The sequence below is a fragment of the Lithobates pipiens genome, unplaced genomic scaffold (genome assembly GCF_037356315.1).
Source record: "Lithobates pipiens isolate NorthernLeopardFrog02 unplaced genomic scaffold, aLitPip1_a1.2 Scaffold_18, whole genome shotgun sequence".
Classification (NCBI taxonomy): domain Eukaryota; kingdom Metazoa; phylum Chordata; class Amphibia; order Anura; family Ranidae; genus Lithobates; species Lithobates pipiens.
Window position 1 is genome coordinate 508,915,406 of NW_027507758.1, and position 26,281 is coordinate 508,941,686.

A 26,281-nucleotide genomic window follows, 5' to 3' on the forward strand; every position below is an offset into this window, starting at 1 on the left:
ATACTAGGCAGCAGCAGGAGGCCACCTCCATCTGGGGTGGCGCGCCGAATGCAGGAGGAGGCCTGAGGAGAGCTGTGAAGGAACTTTGCTTCTACACGGTCATTGGCAATGTCTTTATCATCACACGGTCATTGATAAAGAACTCCTGGAGCAGAGGGGCAGGTAAGGCTGTCAGAATGTATGGTCCAGTCAAGTTCTTCATCGAGGACTCAGGGCAAAGAGAGAGGTCGGTGAGTGTTACCACAGTGGAGGGCTGGATGTGCCAGGAAGTCTGTGAGGGAACTTTGCTTCTACATGGTCATTAGCAAAGTCTTCAACATTTACATGGTGAATGATGGGGAGTCCTGGATCAGAGGAAGAGACTGTGGGGATCTGTGTCAAATCGATGTGGCCTGAGGGCACAGGAGTTTGCAAGCTGGGCTGTTCGGGAACAGTAGTCCACCATTCAAAGAAATGCTTCTAAACTACTAGGCCTCCGGGAGAGGTGCTGCAGGCCTCAAGCTTAATAGCAGAGAAGCAACCAGAGCCAGCTTGGGGATTTATTCAGAGTGGGTCCTTCTTGCTCAATAGAAGAAGATGTGACATTACTTCACTTAAGGATAAGTTTGTGAAGGAGGGGAACTACAGGAGAAGCTTTGTGCAGGAGGAAAGAAGTTTCTGGGAACATAATTTCTACATGGTCAGGAGTGATGTCCTCATCCTTTACACGGTAATGGATGGGAAATTCTTGTAAGTAATACTCTGCGGGAATTGAGCAGAGGAGGAGCAACAGTCTGCATGGTGATGCACGAGGAAGATCATAGCAATTACATACTCCTATATACATACCATGACGTGTCCTCTTTATACTTCTACATACATGTATTGAGCCATGACACATCCTTTTACACTCCTATACACATGTATAGAGCCCTGACAGGTCCTTTTATACTGCTATATAAGTACATTTATAGAGCCATGACATGTCCTCTTTATACTGCTATATACATGTATAAAGCCCTGACAGGTCCTTTTATACTCCTATATACATTTATGGAGCCATGACGGGTCCTCTTTGTACTCTTACATACATGTATAAAGCCAAGACAGGCCCTCTTTACACTCCTTTATACATGTTAGAGCCATGACAGGTTCTCTTTATTCTCCTATATACATGTATAGAGCCATGACAGGTCCTCTTTATACTCCTAAATACATGTAATGAGCCATGACACATCCTTTTACACTCCTATACACATGTATAGAGCCCTGACAGGTCCTTTTATACCCCTATATACATGTATAGATCCATAACATGTCCTCTTTATATTCCTACATACATGTATTGAGCCATGACACATACTTTTACACTCCTATACACATGTATAGAGCCCTGACAGGTCCTTTTATACTTATATATATATATATATATATGTATAGAGCCATAGCGGGTCCTCTTTATACTCCTTTATACATGTTAGAACCATCACAGGTCCTCTTTATTCTCCTATATACATGTATAGAGCCATGACAGGTCCTCTTTATACTCCTATATACATGTATCGAGCCCTGAGTGGTCCTTTTATACCCCTATATACATGTATAGATCCATGACATGTCCTCTTCATACTCCTACATACATTTATTGAGCCATGACACATACTTTTACACTCCTATACACATGTATAGACCCCTGACAGGTCCTTTTGTACTCCTATATACATGTATAGAGCCACAATGGGTCCTCTTTGTACTCTTACATACATGTATAAAGCCATGACAGGTCTTCTTTATACTCCTTTATACATGTTAGAGCCATCACAGGTCCTCTTTATTCTCCTATATACATGTACAGAGCCATGGCAGGTCCTCTTTATGCTCTTATACTCCTATATACGTGTATAGTGCCATGACAGGTCCTCTTTATCCTCCTATACATGTAGACTGCCATGACGGGTCCTCTTTAGTTATCATGATATAAAATAATGAATGTGGGGGCCTTTGGTGGGCGTGATTTTTTTTTAGGGGAGGGGCAGCATTTAATTCTTGGTCCCAGCAAGCACAATGTCTTGGGCCGGCCCCGAGTGTGAGTATAGTGTAGTATTTAACAGTATTACTGTACATACAATGCTATATACACTTTTTTTTTTTTTTTTTTGCTGCGTCTTTTTTATTAACGGCAAATAGATTGAGCATCATGTAAACAACAAATTCCAGTTTACATTCATCTGTACATGATTGGATAACAAAAGTGAATACTCACACTTTATTGTGTGAAGATTATCAACTCCTAAAAACTTTGCCTCAATGGTGTGCACATCGCAATCGCAGTTGCACTCATTTTCCCCAGAGCTTAGTAAATGTGGTAAAGCTCTGTTGATTTCCATCAACCATTCATGTGCAAGCAAAAATGTTTTGCTTTATTTTGCTTGCATCTGATTGGGTATTCTTTACAAAGTGAGGCTTTACAATAGTACATTTACTAAGGAAAATTAGTACAACTGAATTTGCAATGTGCACACCATTGAGGCGAAGTTACTGAAGGAGTTGATAATCTTCACACAATGCAGTGTGAGTATTCACTTTTGTTATCCAATCATGAACGGATGAATATAAACTGGAATTTGTTGTTTACATTATAGTTAAAGTAAATATTCACACAATTTATTGTGCGAAGATTCTCAATTCCTTTAGTAAATGAGCCTCATAGATTAACCTCCCTGGCGGTACGATTATTTCGGATTTTAGGTGCTAAAAGCGGTACCATTATTTTGCACGAAAATTTGGCGTTTTATATTGTAGTCCTGTAATTCTTAGCAATAACTCTCTTAAATCTGTCCAAACCAGATTCTAGCAGACATCCCGGGTATGATAAAGTTTGAAAAATTAAATTATAAATTATAATATAATAAATAACTATAAATAATTGTACCAAATAATAATATAACAATAATACAAATTATTCAATAATGTAATCAAATCAAAAACACTGAAATTTTCTCAGTTGCAGAATTGTCACTGTCATTACTTTTCAGTATTTGATGACGGATCTCCCCACAAATCGCTATCGCTCAATTCTGCGAGTGATTCCAATTTATTATCGCTGTTTTCTAGCTGGTCTAAAACCATTTTTGATATAAAGTGACAGTTTGGTTGCTATGGACAATCTCCAGTTTCCAGGCAGAAAGAACAGTTTTTATTATATAAAACTGCATGCAGGACACTGGGCAGACCACTAGAGACAAAGGGGATGTGAAATATTTACATACAGCAATGTAATCTGTAAGATTACATTATATTGTATGTATACTGTGTGTTTCACTTTTTGAATTTGGCGCCGATCTCCGTCCCCGTGCGTCGCAACGCTCGCAGGGAACGGAGATTAGCTCCGTGATAGATCGAGCGAGACACGGCTCGCTCGCACAGCGGGGAGACAACGCTGGATCCGAGGGAGAAGGTAAGTAAACCTCCTCCTGGATCCAGCGATGCAGTCCCGAGTCTGGCTCGGGGATACCACGTTTGGTCTAAAAATTCCACCCCGAGCCAGACTCGGGAATACCGTCAGGGGGGTTAACAAATATTAGTAATTTATGTTAAAAATTACTTAGTACTGGGTCCCATAATGTGGATATGTTAATACTTTTGCCGCGTACACACGATTAGAATTTTGGTTGTAAAAAGCTCTGATGGTTTTCCCGACAGAATTCCGATGGGATTTCACTCAAGCTGTCTTGCATTTACATGGTCACACCAAATTCCGACTGTCAAGAATGCGGTGATGTACAATATGTACGACAGGACTAGAAAAAGGAAGTTCAATAGCCAGTAGCTTATAGCTTCCGTCTCGTAGTTGAATCTGAGCATGCGTGAGTTTTTGCGTGTTGGAACTGCATACACACGATCAGAATTTCTGATAGAAACTTTTTCCATTGGAAAAATTGAGAACCTGCTCTCAATCTTTTGCTGGCGGAAATTCGGCCAGCAAAATTCTGATGGAGCATACACACGGTTGCATTTTCTGACGAAAAGCTCTCATCTGTCTTTTGCTGGCCGAAATTCCGACCGTGTGTATGCGACGTTACTTTCTTTTTTAATACACTATTTTAATTGAAATATTTAAGATGATTTAAATTTTCCAACTTAAAATGGACCAGATCTATTTTTTAATGGGGCACAGTTGGACAAGCAACAAACTGTAAAGCATTTGAAATAACAGTAATACCATTTCTACCTTAAATATGCCACAGATAGCAAAATATAATCTTTATTATCAAATTAGCACAAATACCATTAATTTGATGTCTGCATCTTGAAAGCAGCTGTTAGTCTAATTATTCTAAACGTTTCACTTACTCTGCCATTCTTTGCACTGGCTTCATTTTTGTACAAAACAGAAATCAGGATTCTCATTAGTACTTATAAAGCCCTCATTATGCTGCTCCACTGCCTTAGATCTCTCCTATTTCCGCATACCAGCCCTGTATCTGCTGATGATGACCTACAACTCTCAGCTTTCCCTGCTGCACCTGATTTATGTAATCCTCTACACTGAACTATTTAACTGTGCTCTGATCTTCAAAGTTTTGTGCATTACTAGGAAACGCTGTAATTGGCAAAATTATACCTAACCACATTGTCCTGCCATTCTTTAATAATTGTTATTCTCAGTCATCTTCTATGCATAAAATTGTTTATCTTTATAACAATGCGCTAGTCATTGAACAGAAAGGAATTCAAAGGTCCCACTGGTGCAAATAACTTCTGTGTATTAATATAACAATCCTGTGATATTTAGCCATATGGAATACATAACATAGAGTCCAGCATTCAGGGTGGAGCAGTGAGAAGAATTTTCCATCTTGTACTCAGTGCAGGATCAAAAATTCTGTAGTATGAGAAAGGCCAATCCAGAGGGGAGAACCTCTGGAGGAATCATGGATAGAACCGAAGGTAAATTTGATCCCACAATGCCCCCTTCCAATGAGTGTGAAGATCAGTGCCTAAACTGCAGTTTGGTTTGGGTTTATTTGTCTAAATTGGACCTCTGCATCAGTCTGACTGGACTGGGAGATGTTCAGCTTGGCCACAGGGGGCACTGTTTTTGTGGTAGGCGTGGAACTATGGTCTGGTTGGGTGCTTAAGTTACTCTCTTTCGGAGCCAGGTCAGTTGGAGTGGCCCTCTCGCTGTGCCCTCTGGGAGAGGGTATTTAAGATGCGGACGTCACGTTGTTGGGGGTTCCAGTCCAGTATGATGTGCTGACTTCATGGTCCTGGTCCTCCTGACCAGCCCCCAGGAAGGCTATGGCCTGGGGTGCGGATCCACAAGACTTTAACGTCTCGGGGCTGGCTAGCCAGAGGCAAGGAAACTAAAGGAGGATTCTGAGATGGTTGGGTGCCGTCTCCGGTTTGGGAGAGACACAGAGTACTTCAAGCATTCCAGGGGAGGACTCTTTAGAAGAACACCACGTACGGGTTGGTTTTCTTAACAAGAGCCTGAAACTGCTGAAGTAACCAAGAGAATCCGGTCTTGTGGATATCGCCAAGCAGGCTGAAAGATCCAAGTATCCTACAAGTGTTTCAAGTTTAGTTTCCCTACATGTTCTACAACAACGTCTGTGGCAGAGACATTATTTTGTACGTTCTACAACAACGTCTGTGGCAGAGACTTGTTCCTGAGTAAGCACCTTGTTGGCTGCTAGGCCTTGTGAGAGAAGGACTGTCCAACCTGGGTGACCATCCAGCTGCGAATGACTATTCTCTGGATGCAGTCTTTAATGTTTTTGGACTTTGACATAAGAGTACCTGAACTGCCTTTCCAACCCTCTGATCCTAAGTTGAAAGATTGTTTAAATGACTGAGTTTTGCAAATAAAATCCATTCAAGTGGATCTGTCGTCAGTCTCAAGTTACTGGGCTATTTACCTCGGGACATCCCCTAGACATGCTACAAGGAAAACAGAAGGTAACGGTAAGCCCAAAAATAACCAGCAGCTCCTTCGGGGGTTAGTGCTACAGTGAGTTTAATAACAATTATAGGATTTTGATGGGGCGACACTTTTGGACCCCTTTACTTTACAAAGGGGCCCCCACACCTCTGAACCCCTTTACATTACACAGCACCCCCCACACACCTCTGGACCCCTTTATATTACACAGCTCAGCACCACTGGAACCCTTTAGATTATAGAGCGCCCCCAATGCCTCTGGACCCAGCCTGAAAACAAACGTTGTCAATACAGCACTCCTTTATAATACAATGATGCCTGCTTTACATCACAGACCTCTTTGCATCCAAGTCCCCAATTTACATCACAGCCTCCTTTACATCAATGCCCTTTTCCCCCTTCACATCACAGCCCCCCTCCTTACATCACATACCTTCCCCTTTACATCAGTATCCTCAGCCCCCTGTCCTTGTATCCAAGTCCCCTTCATATCCCCCTTTCTTTGCACCCCAGTCCCCTTCACACGCCCCCTGTACCCCAGTCCCTCTTAACCCCCCCCCCTTTAGTTTTGCCTAAGTCCTTTTTACAACCCCCTTTACTTACACCCTAGTCCCTTTCATAGTTGCTCCCCTTACTTGCACCCCAGAACCCTGCAAAGCCCCACACACTATCCCAGTCCAGTTTACAGCCCCCCTGCCTTGCACCCCGGTCCTTTCCTCAACACCCTTCTTGTATCCCAGTCCTGTTTACAGCCCCCCCCCCCCCGACTTGCACCCTGGTCCCTTCCACAGCCCCCCTCCTTGTATCCCGTCCCCTTCCTTCATCCCAGGCCCCCCTCCACAGCTGCCCCCCCTACTTGCACCCCACTCCCTTTCACATTCCCCACCTTTCTGGTATCCCGGTCCCCTTTACAGCCATCTTCTTTCTTTGCAACACAGTTCACTTTTTAATTTAATAGACAGATGATTGGTTGCTAGGACTGCTTCCAGCAACAAATCACAGACTTTTTAACTTAAAAAGTTGGACAGCTCCTGCCTTCTGCTCGAACATTCTGTCTTCTACCTACTGTGTAAAGATGAAAGGAGAGGTGGGGGAAGGAGGAGTCACACAGGAGAGGATACCCAGGCAGGATGTTCTACAGGTTCACTGTTGTCACTATGCACATGCACTCCACCCCCTCTAACAGCGATACTCTGCAGCCAGAATTGGAACCATGCACATGCAGTAGTTGCAATGGGTCCTGCCACCTTCCTCCCAGGCCAGCAGTGTATACATGTTGGCAATTTGTTTATGCGCGGGACTGGGACAAAGGGGTGGAGCCATGCATATTGGCCCTGCCCATCCCCAACATAAAAAGCTTAGATTTGACAGCTCCACTCTCACTGCGGCCGCATGCTCCCATCTTGCCCCACAATCACTGGAAGTTTACACTGATGAGATATGTAGCCCCGAGTTCCTGGCCAGCCTCTGGCATTGGGACTCAGGGCTAATAATTCTAAATGAGAAATACAAAACTCTGGGCTTTTTGGGGGCCCACTCAGGACTATAGCCCCTGTCAGCCCCCCTTCCAGACCCCACTGGGTAGGCCTAAAATAAGGCTTGCCTGTAGGTACAGAAAATACTTCCTAAACATTCACCATTTAGAAGATATTTACTATAGTAGCAGCCGGCAACATCCCCAATGCATGCACATTGTTCTCTCAATGAACAGCATGGCATTCATTGAGAGAACCATGCTGCGACTGTGACTCCAGTCAAACAGCCGAAGTCCATGAACCGGGAAGGAAGACCGGATGAAGATGAAAGCCCTGTCAACAATGTTTTTCTAGGGTAAGTCTTTCATAATGTGCTAGTATGCGATGCATACTATCACATTATGCTTTTATCCTGCAGGGGACCATTTTGCTGAAATTTTTTTTCCATTTACTACCACTTTAAGAGGGGATATGTTTGGAATATACAAATGGTGACTCTAGCATTGAGAAGAAACGAGTTAACCTTAGGTCTTTAAAGAATACATGCGGTGACATAATGAGATGAGATGTGGTTCAATCTTAAACTGCATATGGGGTACGCCAGCCATACAGCCATACACCAAAATTTGGTCAGTTCAGCAGGACCAGCTAAAGTTCAACCCATGTATGGGCAGGATGGTTGTACAGATGTCAATCTCCCAATTGACTTCTGTACAACCAGCCTTTAGTATTTTTTTGCTCAATCAGTGCCACAGGCAGGTTATATCCAGCAGTGCTGATCAATGTATTCTGACAAGGGGGAAGTCTCCCCCCTGTCACAATACAATGACTCAACAGGGAGGATCCCCCCATCTACTTAGCTGGTTGAAAGGGGAAAAAATAACTATGGGCTGCTTTAGAGCAGTAAGGATGTGGAACTCCCTTCCACAGTTGGTAGTGTCAGTGAGGATTGTAGATAAATAAAAAAAAAACTTTTAGAAGTGTTTGTTGGTGAACACGATGTGCAGGGATATGGAAAATGGTACTAACAATAACATACACACGCATGCACACACACACATACGCACACACATATGCACACAAACACATACTCTTGCTCTCAGGTTGAACTGAATAGACTGGTGTCTAAATTCTACCTTACCAACGGTTTAATTATGTAACCTCAAAATACTCCCTGCACCATAAACCCCAATACACTCATCACACCCCAACATGCACCCCTATACACTTAATACATACATCCATCATATCTTATACCTATGATCAGCAGGCTGTTGCTGTCAGACTGTCCAAAAAAATGCATATCATGTAGCCATGATGATGTTGGCAAAAGGGGCAGCAGCAAGACCAGTTGGAAAATAGCAAAAAGAGCAGCTTCAGGTGACTGGTCACCACAATGAGAACTGGCAAAGAGGAAGATCACAGGGCTGTAGACATAAGTGAGTATTATTGTGTGTCTAGGCTTGTTTACTATAAAAAAAATCCTTCATTAGCGGGGTAGGGGAAATTATTATTTTTCTTCTGTCTGGAGTTAAAGTGTTATTAAACCTAGGTCCCTCTATTCACTATATCTGGTCTTCCACAGTACCACAGTACACAAAAGATGGAGATGCAAATTTTTGAGTAAATATAAACTGCTAAATTCATCAGCATTCTTGTGACTTCTATCAGTGTCCAGCCAAGCATTGGTTTAGGCTGGGTTCACACCATCCAATTCTCAATAGCAGGAGATTTTGACCATCTCTCTATGGGGTGGGTTCACATATCTCCACAGCAGGTCTGGTGATATTTGAAAAAAAAAAAAAAAACGCTGTACGTCTTTTGGTCAGTTTCAGGTCCAAATTCAGCTCAAAATTGAAACATTGAACCAGTACACACCGGACCCCTGCTGTGAGCCACATGCGGCTTATATGTGGACCCAGCCTGAAGTCTAAACTGACCTATAAGACTGCAAGACCCCTGACCCTCTGTCTGGACAGTGCTGATTGGCCCTGTGCTGATCACATGCATCCCCCAAGAACAAAAAAAACTCTCTAGAAATACACACCAAACTGAGCAAGTGCAGCTTGACTCAATATACTCTGTGTTATCGGGAAATTATTAGGAGTCAGTACAAGGAGGGGAGGATCTGTACATAAAGGATCAAACAACCTTTTTCCACAATGCGGAGGATTAACCCCTTATGTTCCACAGTGAGTATAACAAGCATGCTTTACTGCATATACAGACTGATTTTACTGTTGTGGGTTTAGTAACACTTTAAGCTTTAAATTTTAAGCTGGCCATACACTAGTAGAGTTACAATAAACCTTTGTACGTTTATTCGTATAAATTACATTAGGTAACTTGATGATCATCATTTTAAAGCATTGCTTTTAACATTGAATTTTAGCGTAAATGGACATTTCTGAACAAGAACCACATTCACTGTTAAAATTGTCTGTTCAAGAAACATTTTCCGGCCTGGCCCTTTAAATGTTCTTTTTTGCTGCTGTCGAAAAGGAAAGTCTATATGACCTCACTAATGATTATAGAAAAGGAAAAAGTATTCCTTAAATGAATAATTGCAAACAAAAGCTTTAAAGCTTGACTTCAGAAGTTTACAAAAGCACAAATGTAGTTATTATGTTTTACATTCATGTATTCAACTGTGTATTTTTCCTCTTAAAATTGGAAAGTCTGCATACTAAGAAATAAATCCAAGTACATTAGAAGTTATTTTTAAATACAAGATAATTATTTTTCTTACACTGCATTATGGTGACGTTTTCTTACTGACAGACATAATATTAGAAAATTAAAGACATTATTAAATTGTTTTCTTTTTTCTTATTTTTCATATGAACACTGAGTGCACATTGAATTAGTTATTTATTTTATTATTATGTTCCTCAAACCCTTCTTAGCACTACTGGAGAACTTGTCTTTGAACTAATTTCCTCTTTCAGGCATTGTGACAATAACTAAGACAGCGGGTAATTAACTACACAGAGACCTCTGTAGATGGTAATTTAGAAAATTAGATTTGGTTGATAAATTAGACAAAAGTGTGTGGGTCTCCATCACAGATGAATAGAAGATGTCAACAAGATCATGAGCCATTAAGCATCTATCTGGAATTAATGGGTTTATTTAATCATTCCCAAATGGGTTTGGTTAGTGGAAAGGCTATGTATTGGCTACTAGACTTTGAATTAAAATTTAAGGAAACAAAATGTGAACGTTAATTTATAGTCCAAGCATGAAATCATGAGTGTGTATTCATATAAATATTTTATTAAGCATAGAGAAGAATTACATTAAATTCAATAAAGTCTGCTCATCTCAGAACAGATCAAAGAGAATGCACTGACCACAGTGATTTTAATAAATAGCCATAGTCATTAGAAGGATTGCTGTTAATATGCAAACCAGGCACTATCAAATATACTTAAACAGACAAGATAATCAACATTTTGTAGAGATTAAATGTGTAATTTAATCTAATCTTTGGAATCAAATGTGGGTATGGGATCTCTTATCTGGAAAGACAGTCAGTTACAGGGAGACAGGAGTGTATATCATTGTGAATTATGGATGAAGATTTATTTTTTATGTAAGTACTACTTAATTCACTGAGGATAAGTTTTTTGCTGTGATAGTTGATGATGTTCTAAAATGGACAAAATAGGTATATCTTGAGGCTTTTCCTGTGATATCAGATAAAGCTGTCATCTGATAAATTTGCATTTGTAGTAATAATGCGCCTGGATTAAATAAAACTAAACTAAATAGTCTAGCTATAGCTTTATGGTTTATAGCATGGGTTGGAAAAACTGCAATAGTATATTTTGGGCAATTGGCATAGTGTTTACAGTGACAAAATGTATTGTATGCATTCAGTTAACTATTGTTACAGTAAATACTGTGCTCTGTTCATGTGTTCAGTAGTTACAGTATACTTCACTATATCCCTAGTTTACATTGCAGGTACACATATTACTATTGCAGTAAAATATGTAACGTACCATAAATGTAAACCAAAGATCTCCAATCTCCGAGCCATGGCCCGGTCGGTAGTGCCTGAGCTCCGCCTCCTCTCAGATCAGCAGCACTAGAATTTTTACAGGAGCACAAACCCTTACTGTAAAGTGAGCATTCATGGAATCTGGATTGGCTATCCATGAAAAATTGTCTTAGACTAAACCGGTCCTTAGTGACAAAAAGTTTGTGGACCACTGATGTAAACTGCTCATATAGTGTAGTATATTGTAAAATTTGTTTCCATTAGCACACATTTTACATGCGCAGGAACTACTTTGGAACTCCATGGATTCCTGGACATGCCCACCTAAGGCAGAAGCAGTTGGCATATAGTTACATAGTTAGTCAGGTTGAAAAAAGACACAAGTCCATCAAGTTCAACCAAAAAAAAATAATACAATCCCATAAACACAAACCTAAACCCACAGTTGATCCAGAGGAAGGCAAAAACAAAACGGCAAAACATGCTCCAATTTGCTACAGCAGGGGAAAAAACTTCCTTCCTGATCCCCCGAGAGGCAATTGGATTTTCCCTGGATCAACTTTACCTGTAAATGTTAGTACCCAGTTATATGGTGTACATTTAGGAAATAATTCAGGCCTTTTTTAAAGCAATCAACTAAGCTTGCCAAAACCACCTCTGGAGGGTGTCTGTTCCACATTTTCACAGCTCTTACTGTGGAGAAACCTTTCTGTAATTGGAGATGAAATCTTTTTTCCTCTAGATGTAAAGTGTGTCCCCTTGTCTTCTGTGATGACCTTAAAGTGAATAACTCAACACCAAGTTCACAATATGGACCACTTATGTATTGGTACATCTTGATCATATCCCCCCTTAATCTCCTCTTCTCAAGAGGGAATAGATTCAGTTCCTCTCATCTTTCCTCATAGCTGAACTCCTCCATGCCTCTTATCAGTTTTGTTGCCCTTGTATGCACTTTCTCAGTTCCCCGATATACTTTTTGAGAACTGGTGGCAAAAACTGAACTGCTTATTCCAGATGAGCTCTTACTAATGATTTGTATCGGGGCAAAATTATATCTCTCTCTCTGGAGTCCATACCTCTCTTAATACATGTAAGGACATTGCTCGCTTTGGACATGATCTGCAGCAAGGCCAGAGCCTAATGGCACATAGTTATTTCAGAGGACCCAACTACCGTGGGTAGCCCTTCCGCAATTCCTACTAGGGAATTGCAGTTCCATTGCAGTGGCCTTGCAGGGCCTGGGATCCCTTCAGCTGTTTTCCTGTATTACCAGAGCTATTGTGGACTTTATTAACGAGGACATGGTTTGTGAGACTAAGCTCTCAGCTAGGCTTTTTGTTGCAATAGAGTCTTATAGAGACTATGCTACACAGTTATGTTACACTCATTGAGCCACAGAAGCATTGCTTTGTACAGAATCCATGTTTGTGTAGCTTCATTATATCTGTTTTGTTTCATTCTGCAGTGTATGCATGCCATTCTGACTAATTTTTCATTACTAATTCCAGTTTTGCACCTGTTTAGTAAACTGAAAGTCACAGTTATTCCCTGTCTCATCATTTGGCCAGTTAAGCATCATGTTACAGTATATACAGTAATTATTGCAATAAATTCACCAAGCCTTCATCTAAGAATCACACATTTTATAATTATATCGAAAAAATAAGTCAATCTTGGGTGAAAGTTGGGTGAATCTTCAGTGAAAACATTGAAAAATAGACCCCTCAGAGTTTAAATAATAGGTTTCATTTTATATATTTATAATTCTACAATCCTATAGTATTAAAACAATTTTGATAGAATGTGATTGGAAACACAGCCTCAAACCACTAACATCCAGCCCTAAACCCCAGCAACATCTGCAGTTCTTCACCGAAATAGGAACTACAATAGTCAGCCTACCAGGAAGCTGCTCCAGGAGACCTGCCGAAACCTTGGCCCAGCAGACAACCAAACCCCCTCCCTCCCAAACTTCCACAGTGAGAAGGAGGACTCTGTCGCTACCTGCATCCAGTTATTTGGCCAACTCTCTGTCATAGCCTGTCTGGCTGGATTGAGGGTAGCTAAAGTAGTTCCCAACATGGGCATACCTACCAGAGCAGTGGGGTGCATTTCTAAAATGGTCTCTATGGAATGTAATCTTCCAAGCTCTTCTTGCCACTATGCTTGCACACCCCGCCCCCCTGCTCTAACCAACTGACCCCCACCCTTCCCTCCATTCTCATCACTACAACTCCATGCCTTCACCCTATGCCTGCATGCTTCCCTCCTTTTTCACCACTGCACCTGCACTCCCTACCTCTAACCCCTGCACATTGCACATTGCTGCATCTATTTTTGTATATGCTGGCCTTATTTTTTGGTTTTCTTTGCATGTAAACATGACTCACTGCTGATTTATGTTTATTCTGTATGTATGGATGCTGTTCATTGCCATTTTTCTTGTTATGTGTACTGGCTGTAATTCTCAGTCTCTGTTCTTATTTAGTATTTTTGGGTACTGCACATTTTTTCTTAAAATATTGAACTTGTTATACTTGCTATATATGCAATGCTCCCTTACCTCCTCCCTTGGGTCCCCCACTAGCTCCCGAGCCTGGCTATGTGCATCCATAAGCACATCCAGTGCAGCTTGGCAGCCCCCTCCCCCTTTTGCTCTCTCCTCACAGGATTTGTTTGACAACAGCAGGAGCCAATGGCTCCAGCTGCTGCCTCTGTGTCCTGTGAAAAAAGGGAGAGAGAGCAACGCTGCTACAGCCAGGTACAGCAATCGATTTAGAGAAAAGTCAGGTATGTATTGGCAGGGGGAGGGGGAGTAAGTAATAAGGGAATGCAATAAGTTAAGAAAAAATGTTGACTTTAAAACCATTTTAATTCCTTGGTGAAATTCTCAGAATCTGTTCATATTCTGTATGTATGGATGCTGCACAATAGCCTCCCCTGTTCTGTACGGTTCACTTGAATTTTTTAAAAAAATGATATCTGTATCAATACTGCTTGATATTCTCTTGCATTCTGGAAGTGATTCTTGACAGCTGTTGTTATTTGCTAAATTCACTGTAAAATGTCCTGTCGCTGCTCATCACTGATTTTACTGTGTACATTTGTATGTCCCTTTTCTAGGTCACACCTCTGAAACCCTTCCTTATAAACCGTTCTTCTAGGTTGACACCTTTGCAGTCACCTTTGAATTAGGCACCAGATGCAATGTACCAAAAGAACAAGCATCAACAGTATAATAATATTATTATAATACTGGATTAGTATTATTAGTATATAGTGTAGCTCCAATAGTTTCCGTAGTGCATAACAGAAATATGGAAAGAGAACAGTTACATTACAAATCACTAACAGAGGAAAGGGAAGGCCTTAATCTTTGAGCTTATGATCTAAAAATATAACCAGATATGTTATAGGTATATGGAAAAAAATTTACCAAAAAGTCCATCACTTAACTAACATGAGTATCAAACCCCTTATAGTTTTTGGAATTTGTGATGAATGTGAGACACATGGATTCTTTGTGTTTTAAGAAGGCTCCACTGTAATAGGCAAGGAGAATGTCAGTGAAGGATGCGAGTAAAATGGAAATGGACTATTCAGATTCCTAAAATAGATATAGGTCAGTGCTGGACCCAAATAATCATAGTCAAACAACAGAGGAGATCAGTACAGGTGGCATAAGGTGGAGATTGTATTGTTGTGAATTCATTAAGAAAAAAAATAATAATAATACATTCATATTTACTGTCAAAGAGGTGAGATTGTTTAGGCTTTAGGAACAGATGAACTACAATGTTGATATTATTGGACTAGGACCTCTTGGAGAACTTTAAAATGCAAAGTACAAGATCTCACAGGTTTTCTAAATGTTAAAGGGATTAGCTATCTTTTCCAATTTTACAAGTCTGTACTGAAAAATGTGTGGCCTGAACAAAAGGGATGTTTGGTCACAAACACCAGAGGAAATCTTATCTACCTCATTTAATGGCCAAGGAAGGCCATGCAAATATATATGGCAAGGTTTGGGCTATACTCAGGAGTACCTGTGACCAACAGCCATTAAACCTGAATGACCAGAACAAATATCCCATTGTCTCAGAAAGTGAGAGATCAATAAGCCAAGTAGTCAAGGTTGTCCTAGCTTCTCATGAGACAATGGCTAAGATATGAAATGGAGATCTCCCCCACAGGGCAATAAGACACCTCTATTAGAAAAGTAAACAATGGGACTGTATGCATGAATGTTCACTGTTCAATTGAAGACACGACGAGGAAACATTGAAAATTGTGTATTTTTTTTTACATCATAATATACGTATATTAGAAGCCGGGATATGATATCTTATTATAGAGTTCATCTCAAAACCTGCTGTAAGATTCATATACCAGTATCATCAATATTTTTCTAAGCCATTCAAATTATATATATAGGTCACAAAAAGGAGATATTGTGGTTTGGTATCTAATGATCTGGGGAACTTTGTCATGGAGAGATTATATATGAAAGTGTGATCATAAGTAGAAGTGTTTTAGCAACAAATTAGTATTATAAAAAAACATATAATCATGATTAGAATTGTATAAGAATTTAACCTATGTTTAGATAAACAAATATTGATTGGATACCCAAATTATACATGGATCCATATAGATAATAATTGTATGTGATATTGTTTGTGATATATCTAACCTGTGTCCTTTCTAAACGGACTAAAGATTAACAGATATACATTGATATACATATATATCAACAATTTATGCAAGTGATTATTGAACTTTATGTTAAGGAGTATTTTATATTATGCCATAATTCGTGAACACTCAAAATATATTCGTTAGAACATATATAAATAACGAGCGCACATTACAGAAATAGAAAAATATTAACTTAAAGAAATAAAACACCAAACACAGGTGAAGACACCTGGTGGTGGAAGGTGCTATTACCTTAAAATCACGAGACTCCCGGGAAAGCTAACCATTAAGTCTGTCGGCCAATGAGGAGGGAACACATACCCTCTGGGCAGAACTTGGTATAATTTTATGATCCTTTTGTTTAAAAGGATATTTAAGAAACTAGAAAGATGGAGAAAAAAAAAGGAAGCTCGGAGGAGAGCTGGGGGGAGAGAGTCAGGGGGAAGCTTAGGGACCCCCCCTGAGAAGGGACACTGGAAGACATGCATGAATACACATTTTACATTCATGAAGATCCCTGCTCCTTGGAATGTTGAAGCCACGGCAGCCATCTTAAAATTCCTGGTAACTAATACTCCACACTAATAGCCATATTGGAAATGGGTAAATATATGTTTATCATCTATTTTATGTTCTCTTAAATATTGATGTTTTTGAATATTCTATTATTGAAATACTTCTCCCGAATCAATAACCGCCTTTTAGATTTTTCTCTAAATTAAATTTTTCATACATTTCTTTTTGCATAGATGCCAATTTTATTGACAAACAAATGTCTAATTTATTTCACATTGTTAACCACTTACTTACCTGCAGTATAGTAACGGTTGGATGTGTGAAATACAGACATTCTGTTTAATTGTCAATTATCAAAAGGTTATTGATTCTACCGAGAAATGATAATGGGGATAATTGTGTCCAAGGTACTACTACGCCCAGTTTGAGGGTGTTCCCAGAAATTGTCAAAATGATCAAGTAATGTAATCTGTATTTTAATATTTCATGTAAATATTTGTTTTCTGTCAACCAATAAATGTAGCTATTTTGTATGATCACTCGTCTCCGTGAATAAGTTTCACATATATAGACTGTGTCATATAGACTGATTCGGTATCTTAAAAATATCTTCGTTAAAAATTACTTAGGAAATATTGTGCGGGAAAATTCCTTAAAAAGCACAACAGTATCAAAATGAAAAATTGGGTTCAAACCAAAACAACAATCAAATACAAAGGTATCAAGAGCAATATTTTAGCTTAGGTTCTGTAGCAGTGCAAACAACAGAATTTACAGAATATTTGTGCCTCATGATATTATGAAAATGCTTGCAGCATGTCAGAACTGTATTTTCAATAAAGGTAAGTAACATGGGCAAATTAATAACAACAGCATACATATTCAGAGCTGCAGAATTCCAATAAAATTTCAGCTGGATATGTGAACACAGAACTGCCAGCTACCTGTAGGAGGTAAGTTGGAACCGTTGATGAACAAAGTACCAAAGTAAATTAAGGTGGCATGTAAAGACTGTCAATAATTTCCAAGATAAATACAATGCAGATTCAATTTTATAGGACCGGGAAACTTAAAAACAAACAAGTTATCCCTAAAAGTGGACCTTGCTGTTCAAGGCAAGGTTCTAATATACTGTTTTGGGCCCTTCCCCCTAAATTGCCTTCTGAGAGTAGGTCTAGAATGTACATAGAATGAAAAGTTACATTTTGTACCTGTCTTAACCACTTCAGTGCCCAGACATTGTTGTTCTTCTAGTGGGATCCTGGGAAATACAGAGCTCAATACAAAGCTCATGAGAAAACACTCTTGCAATGAACTGGAGTGTGAGATATCGGCTGCTCTGTATCCCTTCAAAATCTCCCCAGAAGAACAGTGACACCATTCCCTAAAATACAGATTATAGAGATAAAGGAAATATACACGTAACCTTTTTTTACTCTGTAATTTTTTGACCTACGTTCAACAGACAATTTATACAAAGGGAGGGATTCCGGACAGTATACGCAGACCTACCTTTATACTACTGCTTTAACTTAACACTTTTGATTCTCATAAAATTGCCCATTTTCAAGCCATAGGGTATAAGTATGCCAGGATAGTTATGTGGTTAGCAGTCTGGCCTTGTGAATAGCTGTTGAGTCCTAGGCGTGGTTCTCAATAAAAACCTGCATCAAGTTCATATACTAATCTCATGTTTTTGGGGTTTCCTCTAGGTCAGGGATATGCAATTAGCGGACCTTCAGCTACTGCAAAACTACTATGTCGCACCTATCACCACTACTGAATCATCTTTGATGTACCTCACTTCTGTCTTTATACCAATTTCTGGATTATGGAATGTTCACTAGATGTCTTTCCTATCACTAATTGTATCATGGTTATGCTACAGTAGCAGTAACATCTTTAGATGACTGTAATGACTCTTTGTGGTTTTTAACGTTATGTCAATTATTTTTGTTATATATTTGAATAAAATGTAATAATTTTGTTGTGATCGTCCCCTCTCTTTTCTATTCAAATTTAATTTCAGGACGTGGCACATTATTACTATTTTTGTATCCACAGTACCACTCTGTTTAGATACATGCATTCATTTCATACTGCAAAACTACGTTCTATCATGCCTCTGCCTCTAGATGTCATGCTTGTGGCTGTCAGAGTCTTACTATGCCTCATGGCACTTGTAGCTCTGCAAGAGCTGGAGGTCCACTAATTGCAAATGCCTGCTCTAGGTGATGATAAAAAAATGAAGCTTGTAGAACTTTTATATACGTTTAGTTTTACTTTCCCTTTTACAATTGCATGTTACATTACTCTACTGCATGATGGTAAATTTTGAAGCAATTCTTAGCTAATAGACAGGTAGTTAAATAGGTAATGGGTCCCCATTACATCACCTTCATCCAGAGGCAGACCAACTAGAGTTTAAGCAGTTACAGTTGCGATTGAACCCTTATTCTAAGGGGAATCTCGGGTAGTACTTACTTTCTGTTACTACTACTTATGGTTAGTTGGAGCATGCATAAAAAGTAAAATACTGTTGGAAATTCCCAGAACATGTCTGGGAAATGTAATAACATCATAGAGCCCAGTTACCATTCTAGGTTTGTCAATAATACTTAGTCATGTGACATCACATGCATCACATGACCAAGTATTATAGCTGTGTTCTACAATGTCCTCAGCAGTGTACCATGGGACAATGATCTTGGAGGAGTGTAGAAAAAAGGAAAGGTGGGGGGGGGGGGGCAATTTGTGGAGGACATCAGTCTAAACAATATACAATGCTATACCCTACTCCTGCCTTTGGCCTATATCGATAAAATGAGTGCTAGTTCTTCAAAGTGAACTCTAAGCAAACATATAAATACACATATAAAATACATATATGGAAGCTATTTTATCTGTCAAAAGGCTTGTATGTCTGTGTATCCAGTCTTAAGATTTACAAAGCTCTGCCACATTTCACAGTCCTGCCTGATAGGGCAGCAGACCTGATTTTTTACAGATCTTGTCCATCCTTCATCGTGTGCATGAGTAGTAATAGGAGAAGCAGAAGATATCTCACTTTTTTTTTTGTCCTCTCTTCTTATCATTCTTCTTGTACTGCAACACACCTAATTGGCTTCTTGTGCTGGCTCTTCTTCCACCTCTCTTTTACACAAATTAGAAAGCAATTATGGTTTATTGGACCTTTAATTACCATAATATATAAACAAATTTCTTCACATTTTTTTGTTTTTTAGTCAAAATTCTAAGGGCTGAATCTGTAACATTTGATTCAGTAAATGAAGGTGTATTGTTAAAGTTGTGGACTCATTTTCTCCATGCCATTCTCTAACAGATGGTGGGATAGCTTTCCTCTGGTCTCCCAGGGATTAGGCACTTAGCTGTGTTAATGAGATGAGTGAATAGAGGGTCTTTTGAGATGATGTTATAATCATTATTGAGTTTTATATTTCTCAAGACATCCCTTTAAACTCTTTTATTTAATCCACCCACCCTTACAATTAAATAGGTCTTTTACTGCTAATTTAAAATGTTATATTACATGAAATGAATGTTACACTTTAAGCCATTTACCCTGTTGCATTAGACTTGATCCTTTTAATTATATTTTATAAAAATAATGCAAAAGAGATACAAAAAAATACATGTTGTAACATACTGCAAAAATGTGAAGTATGCAGATATACAATTAAAGGATATACAATTAAAGGAAAATTAACAAAATAATAGTGGATTTTTATTTAAATGATAAATTACTGAGGTATGTGTAGGGACCCAGCTCTAGGCAATAGTGTCCCTAGCATACATATTGGTGCTTCTGGACTGTAGTCAGCAGGAACATAAATTGTTATAGTTCTGCTATCAATAAGTTTCCACTAAGCTCTTATTGTTTGCTTCCACCTTCTGCTGGGGAGGGTCACTAGCAATAGCGTGAGAGGATAGAATATATCTAAGCTATGAATTATTATATCTCCCGGCCACTGGGTGGTTTATTGCCAGTGGTGCATGCTGGTAAAGTATATAAATATGTGGCATGACCTTGCAGAAGGGCTCATTTGCTGGTAGAGGAGACTGTGTGTTGGAGGTCTGTCCACACCCCCCCCCCCCCAGTCCTGCGGCCTTGGTGAAGGCTAGTGTTGGGAGAGAGGCCAGGGTGTGTGGCCAGGAAGAGTGAGATTTTTTGCTGGAGCATCAGAGGTATGAATTGTCCTACTAAAAAGTGTCCTGGAGCACTGGGTACAAGCTGCTGCCAGTGGACATTAAAGGAAGATTCCTGACTACTTGCTTCAGAGGGTAAGTGTACTGTATGGAGCTACTCTACACTCTGAAGAGTACAGGGTGCTTTTGACTTAAAGGGTCTTTTCTTCTGTATTGACTGCGAGTAGAGGTCTGAAGCCCACATCATTGTCACTTTTGGGTATACTATGCCCTAACCTCACTTTCCTTGAATTTATTATGCTTAATAAATTCAAACTTACTAAAGTGACTGGCACCCAACTGTTTCCACCCCACAGTGAGTGAAGGATATCGCCATGAGTTTTGAAATGCTAACCCACCAAGGCACCACTCAGGGGTCCTTTACCATGGCCTTGGAGTAGGAAGGTGTTGCATATGTAAGGAATAGATTGATGTGATATACAGGCGCTAGGTTTGCTCTTAAGCTGAATCTGTTTGTAAGTCGGAACAAGAATTTTTTTTTAAGTGTAACTCCAGACAAAAAAAAAACAATTTTTAAGCTTTTTGGATAGCATACGGAAGGGTTAACAACCCTGTAATGTTTGTTTTTTTGTCTGTGCCCCTGTTCAGAAGATTTCACTTTCTCTCCCAATGATAATTGGATTTTGAAAGTTTTGGGTTGTTGTGGAAACAAGCCTTGGCGATAGATCATCAGTGGAGGTACCTTGTTCCCATAATTTCCCTTCCTAGGGGTAGATTTCCTCTCACTTCCTGTTGTGTCCCTCTGTTTGCAATTAGGAGTCATTTTTAAGTCCGATGTTTGTAACTAGGGGACCGCCTGTACAAGTTTTATATAAAATATACAAAAAAGTATTTATTTGAATTGCAAAAAAAGGTAACTCAATTGAAAAAAATGTTTGTTTCCAGTACCATTATGCATATACTGTACAAACGAAATTGTTTTCATGGCAACATAATTGTGTATCTTGCAAGCAGAAATCTTGGAGATTTCAAGGTGCAGAAGAAGAGCTATGTGTAATTCAGGTTTCTATTTAGATATTATATTTGAAGGTTTTGTATTGTAACGATAGTACTAATTTCTTTGAGTTAAGGAGTATAATATCTGGCTGAATTATGCCAATAAATGGGCAGAACAGTAACATGAACTGTCAGAAGTGCATCATCAGAGATATGTCAAATACCTAATACCGTACCTCATTCAGATAATATACTGTAATTTGTCCACTAGATGGAGATGACTATTATATAGAATAATAGTATTAGAGAAGATACGGGGGAAATTTGTGCAGCACTCTCTCTAGTGTCAGAATGCATTGTCCCTGTGGGGTGGGGGGAGAGGATTCTCCCTCAATGTTTGCTTGGGTGGAGGAATCAGCCTGCTGGCTGATCAAAAAAATAAGCAAACCATCTATGACCATCTTATTACAAAGAAAATAACAAATATCCAAAGCTAAGTCCACTCAATTATTTGTCCAATAAAGACTGGCTAGAAGTATCTGCTGGTGTTCACAGACATGTCAGTCATTGCTAAAGTCTTGTAAATCTGGTAAAAATTATTTTATGTGCTGTTATTTATAAGATTTTAGCTTTGAATGAAGGTTTTAAAGTGTTGTAAAATAATTATGCTGAACATTATTTTTTTTCCCTTCATACAGATATCTACCAAAGAGTCGGTTTCTCAAAGTGGCTGTATTCCATTTTATCGCTCTACAGCAGCATGTGGAACTGGAGATCAAAATGTTGTACTCGGAATTTCTTCTACTGAGAATCCAAGAGAACAAATAAACACTTTAACTTCATTTATTGATGCATCTACAGTCTATGGAAGTACAGTAGCTGCAGAAATGAAAGTAAGGGACTATTCCAGTGAGGAAGGACTGCTAAGAGTAAATACACAATATTCTGATCATGGAAGAGACTATATGCCATTTGTAGATGACATTCCATCACTCTGCCTTCAAGATCCTCATTCTGCTTCTAAAGAAAGAATTGAATGTTTCTTTGCTGGGGAAAGCAGGTCTAATGAAGTTATATCTTTGGCAGCAATCCATACACTGTGGATGAGAGAACACAATCGCTTGGCCAAAGCTTTAAAGCACCTCAATTCTCACTGGAGCTCTGAAACAACATACCAGGAGGCTCGGAAGATCGTTGGTGCATTACATCAGGTTAATATTTATCAGTAACTGGCAGGAAGTACGGGGGTTTTAAACTGAGTTCCAATTTCTTTGATTGATTTCTTATTATTTGCTAATTTTGTATGGTGGTAAAGGAAAAGGTGTTTACTAAAATGTATTAGATGGGCTAAAATTAAAAAAAATATATATATATTTAGCGTTGTGCTAAAAACACAGTGCTTCTGTGACCCTGAAATTCCATGCAGTGTTTTCAGCCCCTGTTGAACAACAGAACACATCCCCTATCCCCTGTATACTATGGATCTGGGTGGGGGGGGATCAGCCTGTAGTCCAGCAAGGGAAAATTCAGGGAGGGCAGTCATAACTATGTTGTCATCTTACTACAGGAAGTTAGGAGTTCACATGATTTCTGGAAGGATTAACAGGCATTTTCTGCAACTGCAATGTTTTTAAGGACAAAACATGAAGAACAGTCATGTATTGCAGATATGTACTACATATGTTTTTTTTTTTTTTTATTTTTTATTTTTTAGTATTAATATTATTTCATCCAGACATATGCTTTGGTCTGACATTAATTACATTTTTTTGATGGACCATTACATTCTGGGGCAAGTGCTTTTGGTAATGCCTGTAAATATGTACTATGCAGTACAGCTAAAATGAAAAAAAAAAAATTAACAAAACATCTTTCTCCCATGATCAATAGACTGTATAGCATATTCTACACCTGCTCCAGATTTAAAATACAACTCTTATGCCCGTACACACGATCGGATTTTCTGACAACAAATGTTGGATGTGAGCTTGTTGGCTAAAAGTCCGACCATGTGTATGCTCCATCGAACATTTGTGGTCTGACTTTCCACCAACAAATGTTGACTAGCATGTTCTCTAATTTTCCACCAACAAAACGTTGTCGTCATATTTTCTGATTGTGTGTACACAGGTCTGACTCACAAAGGTTTACACATGCTTGGAATCAAGCAGAAGGAGCTGCACTGGCTATTGAACTTCCTTTTTCTCGGCTTATCAAGTTGGAGCCAACAACCTTCGAACAAAATTCCACGGTTTTGTTGTTGGAAAGTCCGATCCTGTGTACGGGGCATTAGTCTAGCCAAATCTGTCTTGCCAAGTCAGTATATATATATATATATATATATATATATATATGCTGTATATACACACACTGATGTAGCGCTTACCTCTGCAGGAGCCACTGTTGATTATGGTCCCCTGTTCTACCACCACACTTGGTCCCCACTGACACACTTGGATAGAAGTAGAGGACCTCTCACACCTGAATAACTTTAGTGTTAGTAAGTCACCACAATATATAATAATGCTCAGAAATTAGGCCACAGACTACTAGATAGTAAGTTAAGTACTGTAAATATATTATATAGCAGGTAAACAATGCAAAACACAGGCAGAAATGCTTAACGTGTCAATATTAGTTCAAATGTTAACTAAGATAACAATTAATGAGCAAAATTAGACCCACATAACTCAATAATAATGATCTGGAGTGCACTCTGTAATGCTACCCCAGATACGGGTATCCAAGTACTCCTAAGTAGAGTACCCCTATATGGTGAAAGCAAACACCTGGTACCTTAAGGTTAGTGTTGATCTGCTTGTGGTGGGGCCCTGCTGTAAGTGGCATGCACATAAGTCTATTCTTTACAAGTAGGTGATGTATAGCTGAAGGGCTGCTAAGTAACAAACAGTCTATCTGGATGTGAGTGTAGAAAGGGGTAAAATCTGTATCCTCTCTTTTCACTAATGGCAGGGGACAGTTTCGGTTCCATACACTTAGCAGTTAGCAGTCATGGCATTTGGTCCCTCACGGCTCTAGCACTTAGAAATCTTCTCAGCTTTCTCCCTTCTTCTTCCCCGCTGAGAGGAGGGGCTATGTGGGTTCAGATTGAAACGCTCCTAAACGTCCCCCCTGATGGGGTACTTTTAGGAGATTAAGGTCTTGGGATTCCTAAGCCCCAGAACCATGAAGCGGCTATAACGAGGCTCAGAACAAGCAATCACTGTCATGCAGGTCAGAGGGACTTGGGGGGGGGGGGGAGAGGAGGGAGTCCTGTGTAAGTTCATCTTACAGATTTTTCTGTAAAGATGAACTTACCCTTTAAGAAAGACATTAAGAGATAGGTCATTAGTACATCGGGATTAATTGTTTTTTAAATATATATAATACCATAGTTTGTGGACGTTATAACTTTTCTACAGACTATATATTATAAACTAATTTGGGTTATTTTTACCAAGGAAATACAGTGTTTTTCCCTTTATTTAGCAAAAAAAAAAAACCCTGTGGGGACCAAATACCACCAGAAGAATGCTCTCTATAAAGCTCTATATGTCTCTAAAAAAAAAAAAAAAAAAAAAAAAAAAAAATATATATATATATATATATATATATATATATATATATATATATATATATATATATATATATATATATATATATTTGGGTGGAGTGTTGCATGACTGAGTAATTGTCATACAAAGTGTGACAGTGCTGAAAACTGAAAATTGGCCTGGGCAGAAAGCGTCCGGTATTGAGGTCATTAAGTTAAAAGTTTGATAAAAAACGTTTTTTTGCTACACTGTACATACAAGAATTGCTACAGTAGATAGTAAACCATTAAAAGCATATAGATTTTACTGAACATATTGTATGTAAAGGTATATGTCAGGATGCTTGCTTCTCTTGTAAACAGAAGGCTCTATATATATTTTCCAATGCTGTAAAGGTATTCTTCCTTTCTCTAAAGAGCAGATTCTGTGCATTGCTTTGTCAGTAAAAAGAATATAATATGAAAAGGAATACTTATGGAACCTTGAGGATATAATGAAGAAGGCTTATAGATAGAGTACTTTGTTTGAATATAAAATATGTAAAAAAAAAAGACATCCGGAAAAAGAAATAAGGAAAAAGGAAGGCTTTGTGTTTTTTGGTATAGATAGGCAGTTGTTACGAACTTAGAGGACCCTGTCTTCACTATTATTTCTCCAGGAAATGTTTAATAGAGCCAAACATGCAAGAATCAATTCACAAACATGCCCACTTGTTATCATTCTTTAAAAATGATCTTCAGTCTTACATTCTCAGTCTTACAAGGTTGTTCAGGTTCCTCTTCTTTAATGAAATTGATGTCTACAATTTTACTGCACAATGTGGGCTCCTCACAGTGTGCATGTGAAACTTCCACAAGCCAAATATAGCCCACTTCCTCTCCTGCATTGAGGATGTCCAGAATCATCAGCTCTTTCCTCCTCAGTTCTTTCAATCAAGTCCCCA

The 26,281-nt window shown here is 39.0% G+C and overlaps 1 protein-coding gene across 1 annotated transcript in view; it reads left to right on the top strand.

Moving 5' to 3' along the window:
• TPO (thyroid peroxidase) overlaps nt 1-26,281 on the top strand; it is a 228,445-nt gene that overhangs the window by 42,990 nt on the left and 159,174 nt on the right. The window contains 2 exon segments of the mRNA XM_077485162.1: nt 5,488-5,503; nt 22,496-22,995. Coding sequence (XP_077341288.1) covers nt 5,488-5,503; nt 22,496-22,995 — 516 coding nt within the window.